This window comes from Rhinolophus hipposideros (assembly GCF_964194185.1).
Source record: "Rhinolophus hipposideros genome assembly, chromosome: 1".
NCBI classification, from domain to species: Eukaryota; Metazoa; Chordata; class Mammalia; order Chiroptera; family Rhinolophidae; genus Rhinolophus; species Rhinolophus hipposideros.
Genome location: NC_138047.1, coordinates 107259972 through 107277480, shown reverse-complemented (window position 1 = coordinate 107277480; position 17509 = coordinate 107259972). Strand labels below are relative to the sequence as shown.

The following is a 17509-nucleotide window of genomic DNA, read 5'->3' as shown; positions in this document are numbered from 1 at the left end:
CTCTTCTGTCATTCCCATTTCATCGATGAGACAATCGGGGCTCAGAGAGGGTGAGTGCTTGGGGTGACGTCACACAGCTATTATGAGCCAGGGCTGGGACTGGAATTCCTTCTTCTTCTTCTTTTTTTTTTTTAAAGATTTTACTGGGGAAGGGGAACAGGACTTTATCGGGGAACAGTGTGTACTTCCAGGACTTTTCTTTTTTTCCAAGCTCTGTTTTTTTTCCCAAGTCAAGTTGTTGTCCTTTCAATCTTAGTTGTGGAGGGTGCCGTTCAGCTTCAAGTTGTTGTCCTTTCAGTCTTAGTTGTGGAGGGCGCAGCTCAGCTCCAGGTCCAGTTGCCGTTGCTAGTTGTAGGGGGCACAGCCCACCATCCCTTGAGGGAGTCAAACCGGCAACTTTGTGGTTGAGAGGATGCGCTCCAACCAACTGAGCCATCCGGGAGCTCAGCGGCAGCTCAGCTCAAGGTGCCGTGTTCAATCTTAGTTGCAGGGGGCACTGCTCACCATCCCTTGCGGGACTCGAGGAGTTGAACCGGCAACCTTGTGGTTGAGAGCCCACTGGCCCATGTGGGAATCGAACCGGCAGCCTTCAGATTTAGGAGCACGGAGCGCCCACCGCCTGAGCCACCGGGCCAGCCCTGGAATTCCTTCTTCTTGATGACAGTCACAGTGGTCATCTTTGGGATCCAAGGGCTGACCCTCCCCCACGTGACACGAGCAGGAGTCACAGCCCAGTCTGCAGCCGTGTCCACCAGGGCTGGTGCCTACAGGCCTCTTGTCACAGCTCTGTTCTGTTTGGTTAGGGCAGCCATGACAATGACCACAGACTCAATGGCTTCAAACAACAGAGAATCATTCGCTCGCAGTTCTGTAGTCTGGAAGTCCGTAGTCAAGGTGTCACTGGGGCTGACCGGGTCTGAAAGCTGCCGGGGCCAACCTGTCCAGGCCTCTTCCGGCTTCTGGGCAGCTGGATGGCAATCCACGGCATCCCTTGGCATGCCTGCGTCACTCCAGTTCTGCCCCTGTTGTCACATGGCCTTGTCCCTGTGTGTCTGTGTGCCCCGGTGTCTTCACACGGCTTGCTTAGGAGGACACCAGTCATTGGATTTAGGGCCCAGTGTCATGCAGTCTGACCGCATTTTAATGTGATTATCTGCAAAGATCCTATTTCTAGATAGGGTCAGAGTCACAGGTACAGGGGTTAGGACTTCAGCGAATATCCTAGGGGACAGAGTTCAACCCGGGCTCCATCTTTGACTGCCCAGCCCTGGCTCCAGCTCCCACTGTGGACCTGTCACTGGGCTGGACACCACTTCTGACTTCTTCCTGAGTGTATGTTGGACCAGCTGTGGCTCCCTGGCTCCCTGGCCAGGTGGCTCCAGTGATTGGGCTGTGCGGGGCCCGGTCCCAGGGGCTTGACTGGTGCCTCCTTGCCTGGTGGGCCAAACTGCCTCTGCCACCTCTGCCTCGCCATTTGGGGGACTCCCCAGAGTGGCAGCAGAGGAGACGGGACCTCACACGTGGAAAGGCAGCATGGGTGTTCGTGGGACTTTTCCTCGCCCGTGACAGGGTGACTTGGAGCACCCACCAATCATGGGTGGGCTTGGCAGACCCCACCCAATGGCTGAGTTGGGACCTGAGCCTGAGGAGTCAGCAAGTGTCACCCTGAGGCCCTGTGGGGTGGGGGCAGGGACCTGTTGGAGGAGAGCGTTGCAAAGGCTCCACCACGCATGTGGCTTTGGGCAAGGGCCTGACCCCTCAACCAAGTGTCCTTGTCTGTAAAGAACGAGTGATGACAGGACAGCAGGGTTGTCCTGAGATTGGATCCGTGGTCCACGCGGCTGGAATGGAAGTGTCCTTACCTGCCCATCATTCCTGAGGATAGTTCCACTGGTTACAGAATGCTGCGTTACTGATTAAAAACAATATTTTTGGTACTTTATTATTTTGGAGGGTATGCTGTTGTAAATTAAATTTATTGGGGGACATTGGTTAATGAAATTATTTAGGTTTCAAATGTGCACTTCTAGAATCCATCGTCTGTGTATTGCACTCTACGTTCACCACCCAGAGGCAAATCTTCCGTCACCATACATTTGACCCCCTTTACCCTCTTCTTTTGGAACTTTCAAAGAGCCTCTGGACTTCGTTATTTCTGATGAGAAGTCAGCAGTCATTGTGCCTCTGAATGCAACGTGTTGCTTTCATTCTAGCTGCTCACAAAATTTTCTCTTTGCTTTGGTTTTTAGCAGTTTGAGAGTTAGGTATGATTTTCTTGGTATTTATCCTGATTTTTGAGTTGGCCGAGCTTTCTAAATTTGTAAATTGATGTCTTTACCATACTGGGGAATTTTTCGGTCGTCATGTCTTCAAGTCTTTCTTCTACTCTCTTCTCTCTCCTCTCCTCCTGGAACCCCATTTATGTGTATGTGAGACCTTTTCATGTTGTCCCACAGATCCTTGAAGATCTGTTCTTTTTATTTTAAAATGTATTTTCTCTCTGGTTTTCAGATTGGGTCATTTCTATTGATAGATCTCCAGGTTGACTAACTCTTCTATCATCTCAAATTTTCTGTTCAACAATTCAGTGATTTTTCTGTTTTAGGTATTATATTTTTCAGTTATGGAATATTCATTTATTTGTTTTTTAAAATAGTTTCTGTTTGTTGAATTTCCTTTCTTTTCACGCAGGAGGAGTGAGTTTTCCTCTACATCCTTGAGGATTGTTACAGTAGCTACTTTAAAAACCTTCATTTCCTAATTCTGGTACCCGGGGTATTTCAGGGTCAGTGTTCATCAAGTGTCTTTATATTAAAGTAGTATGTGTATGTTTTCCTATTTCTTTGTACATCTTCATATACTTTTCGATTCCATCCTGGGTGTTCTGAACGATGGCATTGTAGAATCTCTAGGTGTTTATTCTGTCCCCCAAGGAGCATTTGGTTACATATTGTATTTCTGAGCAGGTTACTTTGTTGAACTCAGCTTGTCATCAGGGCAGCAGGAAAAACTCCAGCTTACTCTTAGCCTTGGCTTGAGGGGGGCTTGAAGTCCGTTTGTGTGTGTGTGTGTGTGTGTGTGTGTGTGTGTGTGTGTGTGTGTGTTGTATGTGTGTTTTGCAGTGAGCCAAAGATTTGGGCAGAGTTTATACGCTGCATTTGAGGACCCCTCTGTGAACCCCCTCTTTCCAGAATTTACCCCCCTCACTTTCCAGCTACTAGGGTTTCCCCAGACTCTGTTTTCTGGTTTATGGATCCTGAAGAGTATGACTTTCTATCTAAGTTTCAGCAGCCACGTGGAGCTGACTGGGGACTGTCCTTAGGCTAAAAGCTATGAAAAAGGGAAACTCAACCAGTCCCAACTGCCAACTGCCCTGTAGGGTCTGCCTGCATTTGGTCCCCATCCAGTGCCTTCAGGTACTTCATCTGCTGAGGACTTTGCTCTGAGTGAGAGAGCTGATCCAATAGGAACCACTAGGCTGTGACCAGAAGTGGAAGAGGAAAGGTTGAGCAAAGTACCTGGTGCCTAAGAAACATGCATTGATATTATCAACCCCATCACTGAGAGGCAACATGGACACAGACACCCCCATTCGGGAAGGGCTCAGCACACAACGAGGGTCACACAATGGGCATGAGACTGTAGTTATAGGAGAGACGACTGAACGGGTTGGTAGAGGGGCTCTCTAGGAAGGCTTCCTGGAGGAGGTGGTTTTGGGGCTGGAGATGAGTGAAACATTCCTAGATGAGAGGATCCAACCCAGGTCTTCTAACTGGTCCACGAACTCGGGAGGATATCACCAGGCAGGGACCTCCATCTCCCGAGCCACCAATAGAAATCACAGTCCCACCCCCTTCCGGGGCTGGCATGAGGTCAGAGGAGGCAGTGGATCGGAAACTGACACATAAATTGTAAATTGCCCACAAATAGTAGCGTCTGTTACTGTGGTAACCACCCAGCATTTACGGACCACATCTGCTCTGGGTACCAATGGTTACGCTGCCATTTTAACTCAGCAGCATTGTTGGTTCTCCACCATAAAGATAATATAAACTATGCATATGTGCAAACTTGTCAAATCGTATATATTATATTAGATATGTGCATTTTTCTGCATATCCATTCTCTCTCGATAGAGCTATTAAAATATGCCTTCATTACAGAAAAATCGAGAAAACAGAAAAGTAGAAGGAGAAGGAAAAGTATTTTAAGCACCTTAAAGCAACCGCTGCTAACACGATGGAAAATCGTCTTCAGTTTTTTTCCTTCTGCCCAGTTTGCTATTTAACGTGGCTGTGATCACTGGTCTATGTAATTAAAAACATTTTATATACAATGTTATATCCTGTTCTTTCCCCCTAAGGGGGTGCTGATAGGAAATAGCAAGAAGCAGCGCCCCGTCAGGGCAGCCTGGCGCTGCTGTGACTTTCCGGGGTCCCTGGGCCAGTGTCAGGCAGCCGGGGCCTGAGCCCACTCCCAGCCCCACACTCAGAGAGCCTTTCCCAAAGAGCTGCTTTCCTTGCCTTTCATGTCTTTTTGAGTTTAATGAAATGTGCGTTTCTCTTGATTGATGAATATACCCAGCCCCTCACTGGTTCTCCTTTTTACGTTCGCTGTCAGAGCTGGCGTTTTCCTGTGGCTCAGAAGGCCAGGGCAGGTCAGGAGCTGCTTCTAATAGATACTGATTGGAATAAAAGGCATTTGCTGAATGAAAGTGGGAAAATCACTCGAGTCTGGGAGAATAGGTCTTGACACAACAGGTAGCCGGTGCTTTGGAGAAAAGCAAGGAGCCCGGAGTCAGGAGTGGGAGAGTGAGGTGGGGCGGGGGAGAGGGTGTCAGTTACTTTTCCGGAGTTAAAAACCCAGAACTCCCTGGCATTCAACGAGAAACGTTTTTTATCACTGGTCTGCCGATTCTGCTGCTGTAGGCTTGTTTGGGCCACGAGGCCCCTTCCTGTCCAGGGCTGGCTTGGGGTGGGGGTGGCTGTGTTACACAGGTCCTCCTCCCTTCTCCCACTGGACTTCGAGCTGTCTGGGCAGGTCCTTCTCCTGCAGGGGCAGAGGTGCAGGGCAGCCGCTTGTCTGCCGGTGCCAAAGCAAACCACAGGGCCACGCCCAGAGTCACGGGTGGGGCAGGTTACCCACGCAAGGTGCTCAGCATGCCAGGTCTCATGGGCAGGGGCAGGAGAGGGGGCAGGTTTGGGCTTCTGATGTCATCTTCCTCCGGGGACGTGATGGCAAACTGCTTTAGACCACGGAGATCTTTGCTTTACTCTGAGGCAGATTGGGGCCCACGTGAGGGTTTCCAGTGGGCTCCCTCTCGCTGCCCTGTTGAGCTAGCCTGTATCCGGGGTAGGGAGGAGGCGAGGAGAGCCAGAGGAGGCTGCCTCAGTCATCTATCCAGGGGAGAGGCTGGGAGGAGTAGTTGGAGTCGGATAGATTGTGAAGAGAGAGCCAGTAGGATTAGAGGTGGAGCATGAGAGGGTGAGAAGTAGACAGGCAGAGCGAGAGACAGGAGAAGATATCAGGGTGACTTTAAGCCTTTTGCCCCCAGCCAGCAGAAGGATGGAGCTGCCATCCCCTGAGACTCCAGGCTGGAGGAGATGAGGCACGAGACTCTTAGCTCAGGGATCAGGATTCGGTTTGGGGCCCAGAGGAGGGTGTTGAGCAGGGACACCCCGTGACGCAGGTGAACCTTCACCCTGGTGGCGATAAGGAGAATCAGGGGGAGGCCAGTTCAGCACCCCACCTGATGCGCCGGGAGGCGTGGTCAGAGGTGCCGTTTGTTTGAAAGTAGATCCATGGTGCTCAAGTCGGAGGCCAGGAATGTGAAGGTCACAGGGTCCTGTCCATGGGGAGCTCAGTGGGGGACAGGGAGGGCTCCAGTGGGTCGTGGTGGCCCCCTAAGTGCCAGGTTTGCATCACACTTACCTGGTTGGCTTCCGAGGAAACCCCCAAACTGCTCCTGGAAGGAAGGGAGGGAGGGAGGAAGGAAGGAAGGAAGGAAGCAGAGAAGAGTGAAGCGCCCACAAGAACAGGTCACTGCCTGCAGCCAGGAGGCAGGGGGTTGCGTGGGGACCAGCGGCCCCTCATCAGTGCTCCGACTCCTCGGGCTCCTGTTGCCTGGTGGTGGCCGTCCCAGGGGTGCAGGGGCCTCCGGGGGGCAGCGGGCTGCAGCTGTGTTGACTTGCACAGGGGTCCTAATGAGCCACCCCTTCCTGTCTTCCCCCAGCCGATATCATCTCTACCGTGGAGTTCAACCACACCGGGGAGCTGCTGGCCACAGGCGACAAGGGTGGCCGGGTGGTCATCTTCCAGCGGGAGCCAGAGGTGCGGCGGGGCCCGGGGTGGGGGCTCCATACCACAGGTGCCCGAGGCATCCTACCAGGGTGGTCTCTTAGGAGACACTCGCTTGCCTTTCCACAGGATCCCAGGGCTGGATGGAAAGGGTACACGGGGGTGCAGGGATGGGACCTGGCAGGTCGGGGGGAGGGAGGCCACTGCGTCCACTCAGCAGATGCTTGTTGACTGCTCGCTGTGTCCTGGACCCCAGAGAGACAGTCAGGACAGGCAGAGCCAGCTGCTGCCCTGGGATAAGCCTCCAATCAAACTGCCCTCTGGTGGGTGAGCTGGCGCTGTCCCAGCCACAGCTGGGAAGACAGGACGTCTTCTGCAGCATTGGGGTCGGCCCGCAGGCTGGGGCTGGTGATTTTGCTCTGTTCTGGGGCCCTTGCCCCGATGACCTTTGTTGTCCAGCACAGTTTGGGCGGCCTGGATCAACCTGCCCAGCGGCGCCATTTCTGAACCACTAAAAGAACCTTGTGATAAAAAGGCCGCTTTCTTGAGCACCTACTCTGTGCAGACACCTTGCTACATTCTCATTGCCCACCTCAGAGAGTGGGGACTGACACCCCAGTTTACAGGTGAGGACTCTTGGGGAAGTCACCCCGCTAGTGAGCCAAGACCAGACACTCAAACCAGGACGGTTTGTGGCCTGTTGCTTACACAGCACCCTGCCTCTGAGAGGGGGCATCTCAGCAACAAACAGGCGCTGGGATTATCTGCTAAAGAAGGTGAGGGAGGAGAGGGAGAAGGAGAGGGAGGGGTGGGGAAAATACAGGAGCTGGGGGGCCATTGTTCTGTCATTCATTTCTACAGCATTGTACCCAGAGCAGAGGTTCCTGGAGCGCTGACTTCACCCCCCACCCCCATGACAGCCTAGCGGTGTTAGTAGGTACTATTGTCATCCTCACTTGACAGAGGAGGAGACCAGAGCTCACAGAGTTTGAAGGACACACAGCCAGAAAGTGGACCGCGGGAACTGGTTATCCAAACGCGGCCCTGGGGCTGGAGCGTGTGGATTTCACGAGAAGGACCAGTGTATCCCACCAGGGATTGCAAAGCCAAGACTTTTTTTTTGCCAAACCACAGAAAGAAATTACGTCGATAGATGCATGTTTCTTGGTTTTGAATTTTTCTCCTTTATTTTTTTTTCTTAATTCTGGTCCCGCTGACCTTTGTCATAGCCAGTGCTCATTGGCGATGAAGTGAATTAGAGGCAAAAATACTGAAGAACTTTAAAGCTTTCCAGAAGCAAGACAGGTATAGAAATATTACAAGACACACTTTTTAAAAATTAACAGAAAACTTGAAGTTGTGCTTGGTTGGATGTCTTGGATTTGCTCCCAGGTGGATATGCTTCGGGTTGTAGTTTCGTGTTGTCGTATAAACTTGAGTTTTCTACCGGGAAAGTGGTCCCTGTGATGGACTCATCACCGCACTATTTGGGGCTCCACCAGGAGGGTCCTTATTATAAGGAGACCTGCTGCCCACACCAGGATGGGCCCCACTGACTGAGGAAAGCCGGGGGAAGATAGTCTGAGGTCTGACATTACAGATTCTGCCCCCGTGTAAAATCTGCTTCAGATGCATTCGTTCCTCATGTCAGGCCCCATTGGACAGTTGGACGTGAGGAGAATGTCAGAGCCTCCGTGTCAGTCAGACCCCGGTGGAGTGAGTGACGGCACGTGGCCTTGGCAGTTCCCTTTACCCCTGAGCCTCCACCTGCTCACCTGTAAAATGGGGAGGGTCATGGTTCCCACCACAGAGGGGCCTCAAGGGTAGAAGGAGATGAGGCGCGAGGTGCACGTAGCTCTGTGTCCGGCACGTAGTAGGTGCTCAGTAAACGTGAGCTGGCCTGGTTGCTGTTGTCCCCACTTGGACTAGAGCGGGGCTTGGCCTGGCCTCACAGCACATTACTAACCATCTGAAAAGCAGTTTCCTTTGACCCTCGATGGGCTGGGTCCACTGGCACTGCTGGACACCTGGTCGCGGTGGCTGTCGGGCCCTGTGCCCATTCCCACCCGTCCCGCCATCCTGGAGCTCAGGCCCCCTGTCTGGGTTTTCCTGCAGAGTAAAAATACGCCTCACAGCCAGGGCGAGTATGACGTCTACAGCACTTTCCAGAGCCACGAGCCGGAGTTCGACTATCTCAAGAGCCTGGAGATAGAGGAGAAAATCAACAAGATCAAATGGCTCCCACAGCAGAATGCTGCCCACTCCCTCCTGTCCACCAACGGTGAGGCGGCGTGCCTGTGTGCACGTGTGTGTGCATGTGTGCCAGAGCATGTGTGCAGGCATGTATGTGCCCGATCATGTGTGTGCAGACATGTGTGCACCCGACCATGTGTGTCCTGTGTGTGCACGAGCATGCGTGTGCGCCCGATCATGTGTGCGTGCAGACATGTGTACCCGATCATGTGTGCACGAGCATGCGTGTGCGCCCGATCATGTGTGCGTGCAGACGTGTGTGCCCGATCATGTGTGCACGAGCATGCGTGTGCGCCCAATCATGTGTGTGTGCAGACGTGTGTACCCGATGGGTGCACGAGCATGCGTGTGCGCCCGATCATGTGTGTGTGCAGACGTGTGTACCCGATCATGTGTGCCCGACCATGTGTGTCCTGTGTGGGCCCGTGGTGTAGCAGTGTATCATCAAATACGACTTTTCACTGCACTTATATTCCGAGCATTTCTCTAGGTCGTGGGAACTCCTAAAAAGCACCGTCCTGAGCAGCATGTACATTCCATCCAGCGGCCGTGCCGAAGCGTCCTCAGCCTTTTCCCTGCTTGGCCACGGTGCCCTTCCCACAATCACACGTGGCAGAGCCTCGAGCATCGTGTGAATTCTTTTCTCTGGGGGTGCAGGCTTGATATTGCTGATGGAGGGCAGGTCAAGGAACACAGGAACACAAGGAAAACTTAACTCTTTATCCGCACCCCAGAGCCCCAGGCCACCCACATGGAGGTCATCACTAGATGGTGTGACAGGAGCACTGGTTCAGGAGCCTGGCTGAACACTGTGCCATTCAGGTCCCTGAGGAGGCTCCTGCCTGGACTCTGCTTCTCTGAGGTCCACTTGGGGGCATGGCCCCTGGGGCCATCTCGCCTTGGCCAGCACTGGGCCTGGGGCCAGAGGCTCCACTTCCCACGGCTGCTGCTCATCCTTTTTCATCTCTCACCCCATCCTCAGAGGTGCCTGGGTGAGGAGGAAGAGGACAGGCCTGGATTCTGTCCCAGCTCCGTGGCCTTGCTCCCTGAGCCTGTTTCCTCACCTGTGCGGCTCCCTCTGGGTTATGGTGAGGGTAAGGGGAGATGGTGCCTGGTGCCTGCCCAGTACCCCGAGACTAGCCAGTGCTGCTGCAGCATGAGGGAGCCTTACGACATGATGTCACCTGCCCTCCTTGAGGGAGTCCAGACTCCTCAGGGTGGCCCTTAAGGCATCTCTGAAACGGGTCAGACTCAGTCCTGCCAACCCACCTGTGTGCCCAAAGGCCTGCCTTCTCCTCCCCGTCCCTGGCCAACCCCCCCTCCCTCTTTCGGCCTCTGCTGAGTGTCACCTCCCACAGAGCCTTCTCTGACCTCTGAGCTGAGTCAGGTGCCCCTGCTGACCCCAGGCCTGCCCTCTGTGGCTCCTGCCACTCTGATTATGTGCTTCTGCGCCAAGTGCAGGGCTTGTGTCCCACCGGGGTGCTGGGCACACGTCCCACTCAGTAAGCTGTTTCGCCCTCCCCTACCTGGAGCGGAGGCAGCCACAGGTCCTCCCCCTGCACCCCTGCCACTTCCTCTTCTGAACCGTGACGGGTAGTGCCTGCCTCCTGGGGTTATTGAGAAGAGGAAATTAAATAACATGACGGGCTTAGAACAGGCTGGCACCTTCTGAGTCTCACACAGGTGCTGCTTTAAACAAAAAAATCATTCCAGAGGGATGTGTCATTCTCCTCCGGCCTCTCTGGGGGAAAGTTCAGCTTCAGGAGCCTCCTAATACCCCACCCTTAAGTCCCAACCCTCAGTTTACGTCTCAGCTTCACCCTTTCCTGAGGGCATGACCTGGGACACCTATCCAGTGTTTAATTGTTCTTTCCCCACTTCTTCTCAGGAACATGGTGTGTTTCTTTTGGCTACTGTAGCAGTCAGGGTTCTCTGGAGAGACAGAACCAACAGGATGAGTGTGAGAGTGTAGGTGTAGATACAGATAGAGAGACAGAAGTTTATTTTAAGGACTTGGCCCCAAGCAGTGGTAGAGATTGGTAAGTCCAAAGCCCTCAGGCCAGGCAGGAGACCCAGGGAAGAGCTGCGAAGGCCATCTGCTGGCAGAATGCCCTCTTCCTCGGGGACCTCAGTCTTTTGTCTCTTAAGGCCTTCAGCTGATTGGAGAAGGCCCACCCACACTATGGAGGGTGGTCTGCATTATTCTACGGGTCACATGTTACTCTCATCTAGAAAGTACCTTCACCGTGACCTTCACACGTTTGACCAAATATCTGGGTCCCGTGGCTTAGCCAAATTGACACATAAAATGAACCACAACAACTACTAAAGATCATTCTTTTGAAGTTCTTGGCAGCATTCCAGAAAACTTCTGGAGGCTGCAGGAGAGCTGAGTTGTGGATGGCAGAAATAAAATGGGGTACTCTCTGTCATCCGTCAATGAAGGGCTTAAAAACGTAGGAAGTTCATTAGTCCAGTGTTCCTGGAAATCGGTTTAGAGATTGACAACTACTCTTAAACGTGTCATACCCTTTGACCTAGCAATTTCACCATTAGGACCAATTGTGGGCAGCTAGGGAAAGAAGACAAATGTTCTGTACGCCAAGGTGTTCGTTGCACCAGTTTACGTAGGGGTAAATTATTTAGAAAGAAGCTACATGTCTACGCGAAGGATGACGGTTGAGGAATTTCTGGATCGATGCACCTTTATCTAGTGGACTACATACAGTGTGTGTCCCTCTCTGGGCCAGTGTTAATCACGGGTCTTGTTTCACTTTGTTCTGTTTTTAAAGATAAAACTATCAAATTGTGGAAGATTACCGAACGTGACAAAAGACCCGAGGGCTATAACCTAAAAGATGAAGAAGGGAAACTTAAGGACCTGTCCACCGTGACGTCACTGCAGGTAAGATGTTGAACACGGAAGGTTCCAGCCAGCGGGAAGCACATTCATGTTTCTTTTATTAGACGGGGATTTTAGGACTTGAAGGGCCTTGGCGATTTGAGCCCCAGTCTGGTGTACGTCCTGGCTTACATTTCCCTGCTGTGTGCCTCGGTTTCATCACCAGCAAAGCAGAGACGCTCATCTTCTGCGGGAGGGCTTGTGAGGATGAGGCGAGATCAGTAGGTCCACAAAGAGCTTTTCAAATGCGGCTGAGGGTGGAGAGCAAGTCCTATAAGTCCTTGTCACATAAAGGGGGAAACTGAGGCCCAGAGAGAGGCAGCAGCTCACCTGAAGCTGCTCAGCTAGGTGAGCAGCCCATACAGATGGGGAACCTGTGAGCTGAGCTTCGTGGATTCCGAACGTTTTGCCGAGGGGCAGAGGGAAGCCTGGAACTTGTCACTTTTGCAGCCTTTACGAACGCTTACCCTCTGATTTATGAGAGGCCTGGAGGTGAAGCCGCAGAGCTGTGTTGGAGCAAACGCTTGTCCCCAATGCGATTAAAAGGCAAAGGGACTCTTCTGTCTTCCAGTGGAGAGGCTGTGACACGTGGTAGAAAGAGCTCTGGAGTCATAGGACCTGGGTTCAAATCCTACCTCTGCCTCTTCTGGGCCAGGCTCTCAGCCTCCTCAAGCCTCCGATTCCTCATCTGGAACAGAATGAACCCCCTGGGGCCAGCACATGTCTTCCAAACACTTTATCATAACTCACTGAATCTGCACCCAAATCCTATAACGTGATTATAACCCTCATTTCCCAGAGGAGGGAACCAAGCTGGGATCCAGACCCAGGGAAGTCTGGCTCCTGAGTCAGCATCTCCGTCTCCTCTGTGACGTGGGAATGAGGTCCCTGCCTCCCAAGCGCCACAGGATGGTAGTGGCGTCCTGCTGGGAAGGCTCCGTAAAAGTCCGTCCCGTCCCTTCTCCAGAAGGACAGGAAGCACACGGAAGCTGTGTTGTCTGTCCCTGGTTTCCAGAACCGTGCCTGGCACACGGTGGGTGCTATGTTTACTGAAGGTGATGCTGGTGCACAGCTAATTCAGATTTAGTCATTCAGCACCTGCTTATTGAGCACGTATTGTATGCCAGGCCCTGCTTTAGGTCCCGGGGGGCCGCAGTGGACACAGAGCCTGAGGACAGGAAGGGGTCTAAATGTTCTTGGTGTCCCAGTACCTCGGGCAGGCCTGGCCCAGAGGAGGTGGCCTCAGAGTGCTGTGCATGAGCGGGATGAGTGTCAGGAAGTGACTCTCTCTTCATCTCCAGTTTGCACGTTCTAGCCCTGTTGAAAAGGCCGGCTCCATCACACGAAATGCTGCCTCCCTTGGTTTGCTCCTTAACTGAGTGTGGGCTGCTTTGAGCCGGTGGTGCTGCCTGGTGCTGGGTGGTCTTAGCACGACCCCCAGGCTCCCAGATCTACGCACTGCTGCTGGGTGGCTGCGGGCATTCCCCTGCTCCGTGCCTCAGTTTCCTCACCAGGGAAATGGAGATGACTCACGTTTCCTGAAACGCCTTAGCTGGCGCACACACGAAGCATCCAGCAAATCGTCGTAAATATGAAATGGTGATCAATGTTGTCCCCGAGAAGGAAATAAATGTTTAAACACATTGGCCTCTAAATGACTGGCAAATTGCACAAATAAATTCCGAGAAAGTCGAGAAGCCAATTAGCTTCCACGTTGAGTAATGGGACTGGTGGTGCCCCTGCCCCACCCCCAGTCCCAAGAAAGCCTACGAGGGTTTCGTCTGGTGGGAAAGATGAAATTATCACCTCTTGATTAGTCTGGCATTTGCGGCAGAGCTAGTGGCCCATGGGAATCCCATTTATTTCTCTCCCAACATCTGAGATTTTTCTTGTATGTCACACACATCCCAAGATGGCACTTCACTGTAAACTGAGGCTGCGGGGGAAGAAAAGGGGAAAGAACATGGGTCTTTTCCATCCAGCCTGTCAGTCGTGGAGGCACCTGGCACGGGCTGAGAGCTCCCTGCGCACCAGGCGCTGTGCTGGAGGCACTGACTCGCGGAATCCTCGTAGAAGGCCCTGAGCAGGCACCGGCATCACAGTGCCCTTTACAGAAAAGGAAACTGGGCCCAGAGAGGTGGGGTTCCCAGTGACAGTAACACCAGGAAGTGTCAGGGCAGGAGTTGAAGCTGAGAGTCAGATCTCAGTTCTGAACCTTTCCATCGGGATACCCTTGGGGCAGTCCCACTGGCTTTGGGTCCTGACAAGGTCATTTCCTGACCTTGTGACTTAGACAAGTGTCCACTCCTTTCATCAGTGATGTGGGGATGGCAGTGCCAGCCCCCATTTCTAGGTCAGGTGTGGGAGAGTTGGAGGAGACTCTGTCTGTCTGTCTGTCTGTCTGTCTGTACATCTTTGGAAACCTCACAGTTGACTGGAATGGGGGTTGGGGTAGGGGTCCTGCCTGACGCACACCACAGCGTATGCTGAGAACCCTAAGGGAGATGTGTGCCGTGTGCTGGCAGTGTCCGGGTGTGTGCCCCTACCTACCAGGGCCACCGCATGTCTGGGGGGCTCGTACCTCCAGGTCTTGCAGGAGGAGTCAGGGTTCACCAGGTGTCCACGGGTGGGGGTAAGTGTTCCAGGCAGAGAGCACGGAGGGAAGCAAAGACACGATACCTGATGCTGTCTCAGGGACCCCTCACCCCAGTCCTCTCTGGGAGTTTGTATGAGTTAGGCTAACACTGGTGGCTGTAACAAATAGCCCTGCCGTGCAGGGCGGAGCCTGCAGAAATGGATTTCTCACTCCTGGTTGTCCCCGGTTCACACATGGCTCTCCTGCAGGGACACAGGCTTCTTCCATCCCATGTGCCTCCATCCCTTGGGTCCTCACCTTCCTGCAGTGGATGGGGAGAGATGGTAGTAAAGGCCTCTTAACCACCTTGGCCCATAGTGCCAGGCATCACTGTGCTCACATCCTATTGGTCAGCACCAGTCATGTGGGCAGCTGGGACATGTAGTCCCTGTCTGCGCAGCCACTTGTCACTCCCCAGTGGAGGAGACACAAATGTTTGGTGGATAGTCAGCTGGCTCTGCCATGGTATCTTCTCATTCCATGTTAGAAATGAGGAAATCGGGATACAAGGGGTTGAGCCACTTTTTCAAAGTTACGGCGGGCTCAGCACCAATCCCAGGAGGCCAAGTAAAGGAGGTGGGCTTTCCAGCAGAGCTGGCAGTGACGGACACTGGCCATGTGGCACTGCTTACTTCCCACCTGTGTGGGATGGACGCCCGTGGGTGCACTCCCGGCCTCCAGTTTTGCTCAGTGGCCCTGCTATGTCCTCCTGGCCCCTGTGGCCTGCCCCCGGCGCTCCCCCTGCCTCGCCCTGCTCTGATCGCCCTTCCCCTCTGCAGGTGCCGGTGCTGAAGCCCATGGACCTAATGGTGGAGGTGAGTCCGCGCAGGGTCTTTGCCAACGGCCACACCTACCACATCAACTCCATCTCTGTCAACAGCGACTGCGAGACGTACATGTCAGCGGACGACCTGCGTATCAACCTCTGGCACCTGGCCATCACCGACAGGAGCTTCAGTATCCTTTCCTGCCACAGCCCTGCCACCGTCTCACACGGGCAGGGTGGCCTTCAGCTGGGGGCGGTTGGCTTGGTTGTAAGCGAGCAGGCTTGGGGGTGTCTGTTCTGTTCAGCTTCTTTGGTGAGTCCTCTGTGGCTCACAGAGTGGGGGTGGGGCCCAGAGGTGGGGTGGTGCTCAGTTTATTCACGAGCACCTTAAAACCACAGCGGTGAGGGTTACTTCCCACCCCTTGCTTCCCCCAGGCTGGCTGGATCCTCGTCTCCTGGGACCTCACCCGGGACAGAGGAGGAGATAAGGGTCCAGGGGTCAGGCCTCCCGGAGGAGGGATGGCTGACCACCTGACACCACCGACCAAAGGCTCCCGTGGACCCTCTGCCCTGGGGTCCCGCCCAGGGCTCAGAGCCACAACCGGGGTGTCAGAAGCTTGATGGGTGGCATCAAGGTGTCTGGGCAAGCCAGCGGCAGTAGGATTGACTCCGGCCCCCAGCCACTGGGAAGGAAGGAGCTGCTGATACACAAACATGGGCCTGGGCAGGGGCCGAGGCTTGGCCCATGGGGGTCACAGTGGACAGAGCAGGCAGGCTGCTGAGGTGTCCCCAATCTGCAGCCTGCTAATGACAATAAGAATTACGGTGAGACTCTGCCTAATATGAATGTGTTCATGTTAACTCATATCCTGCTCACAGCAACGCTGTGAGGTGGGTGCTAACGTGAGCCTCCCTACAGATGAGGAAACTGAGTCCCAGAGAGCCCACGTTAACTCACTTAAAGCTCACGCCTCGTAAGTGTCACACCTCCAGCCCCCAAGTCCGCATTCCCAGCGTTTGCTCTTTGTGAAGGACGCCGCCCAGGTGTGTGTGAAGGTGGCCCGGTGCCCAATGCCCGACTTAGTTAAAGGTCCCCACCCTCCTGGCGTAGACAGACAGTGGGCCAGGAATATAACAGACAATGAAACACCCAGCATGCACGCAGTGAGGTGCACTGTGGGGCATGAGTGGGACCAGCCAGCAGGGTGGTGTGCGTGTTTCTCTGGCCACGCTTGGCTGTGGCTGCAGGTGTGGGGTGCATGGAGAGTGAGCTGGGCGGTGGTTTTGCCAAGTGAATAAACAGGTGTGGGGCTGATGGTGTATACAAGGAAGTAAAAATAATGACTGACTCTAGGACGTAAGCCAGGAGAGGAGGCAAGGGCTAGTGACAAGAAGGGAGCATCAGTGGATTGGGGGTCCCCGTGAGGACCTGGCTACAGATCCTGCCATGTAACTCTGTGTTAAACCCGCGTGTAGCCTCTAATTTTGTGAAAGTGAATTGCTAGTTAATCAACATATGAAAATGCCCTGGCTCTTAGAGATGGAGGAGTATGTGTATTTCAGAATGCTGAAGGTTGCAGAGCGGGGCTCAAGGTGGCCCTTGCCTGTAGAACCTAAGTGCCAATGAGGCACAAGGCATTGAGTGGAGTCTCCAGGAGTGTGTGGTGGTGCACACCTCCCCTGATTAGACCAGTTTAGGGAACCACACTGCGTGTGGCCCTCACCATGGCCTGCTGGTGCTTGGCCATCAGAGTGACAAGACACAGGGCCCAGAGCAGAGAGATCTGGCATGCGTCCCATGGAGTCCAGCCTCTCCTGGCAGGAAAAGTGTCAGGGCTGTGGGTTGCAGGTGCAATGATGGGTCCAATAGCAGCTGAGTAATGAGAAAGGTGTTTCATTTGCAACGTGGGAGGAGACCAGAAAGGCAGCTGTGACCCATGCTGCGTTGAGGGATTGCTCTGAGTCTCGAGGCACCCTTTGAGCAAGTACCTCCTGGGGGATTCTGGACCTGGGGGGTCACATTCCTTTACCTCTTGCTCTCCGGTGTCTGCAGGCCACTGGCTGTATTCTGCTCCATGTCTATCGCGTCGTGTCCAAACAGGAACAGTTGTCACTTAAGCAGAATGGATTTTTTAGCAAAGGTTTTAAAGAGAAAGGAACGCTTTTTTAATAAAAGAGAAAAAGTGGGCATTGTTTTGACCATCTGACAGGAGGAGAGCTGACTCAGAGGGCCTTTCCTTGGAAAACTCCAGAATTGACTCTGAACTGAGGGAGAGGGGGCTGGTACTTCCAGAGGGTTTGCCGTGTGCCCCGTACCACAGTGCAATGTCTTCATCTGTCACCAAGGCTCGATACTGGGAGCCCTCCCAACCTCCCTCCTTTCTCTCACCAACAAAATGGAAAAAGGCGTCAAGCCTTTCCATTCTCCCCCCAGATGGCTCTAGAATCGTGTCTTCCTCTCTATCCCCATCGGAGGCCCAGCTCCGGCCACACCATTCCTGCCGGGCCTGTTGCCTGAATCCCACCTTGCCAGCCCACCGCAGAGCTTCGAGAGTGGCTGATTGGACCCTTTGGTTCGGACCACACTGGCCCCTCCTTAAAGCTCTCAGTGACTTCCCATCAACTTCTGGACAAAGTCTGACTCCCTCAGGTGTCC

The 17509-nt window shown here is 53.6% G+C and overlaps 1 protein-coding gene across 2 annotated transcripts in view; it reads left to right on the top strand.

Moving 5' to 3' along the window:
* PPP2R2C (protein phosphatase 2 regulatory subunit Bgamma) overlaps positions 1–17509 on the top strand; it is a 107569-nt gene that overhangs the window by 60572 nt on the left and 29488 nt on the right. For both annotated transcript variants that reach the window (XM_081055157.1, XM_081055158.1), the window contains exons 2-5: positions 6233–6330; positions 8413–8578; positions 11343–11455; positions 14867–15044. In XM_081055157.1, the coding sequence (XP_080911283.1) occupies positions 6233–6330; positions 8413–8578; positions 11343–11455; positions 14867–15044 (555 nt within the window). The remainder of the gene's footprint in view (positions 1–6232; positions 6331–8412; positions 8579–11342; positions 11456–14866; positions 15045–17509) is intronic.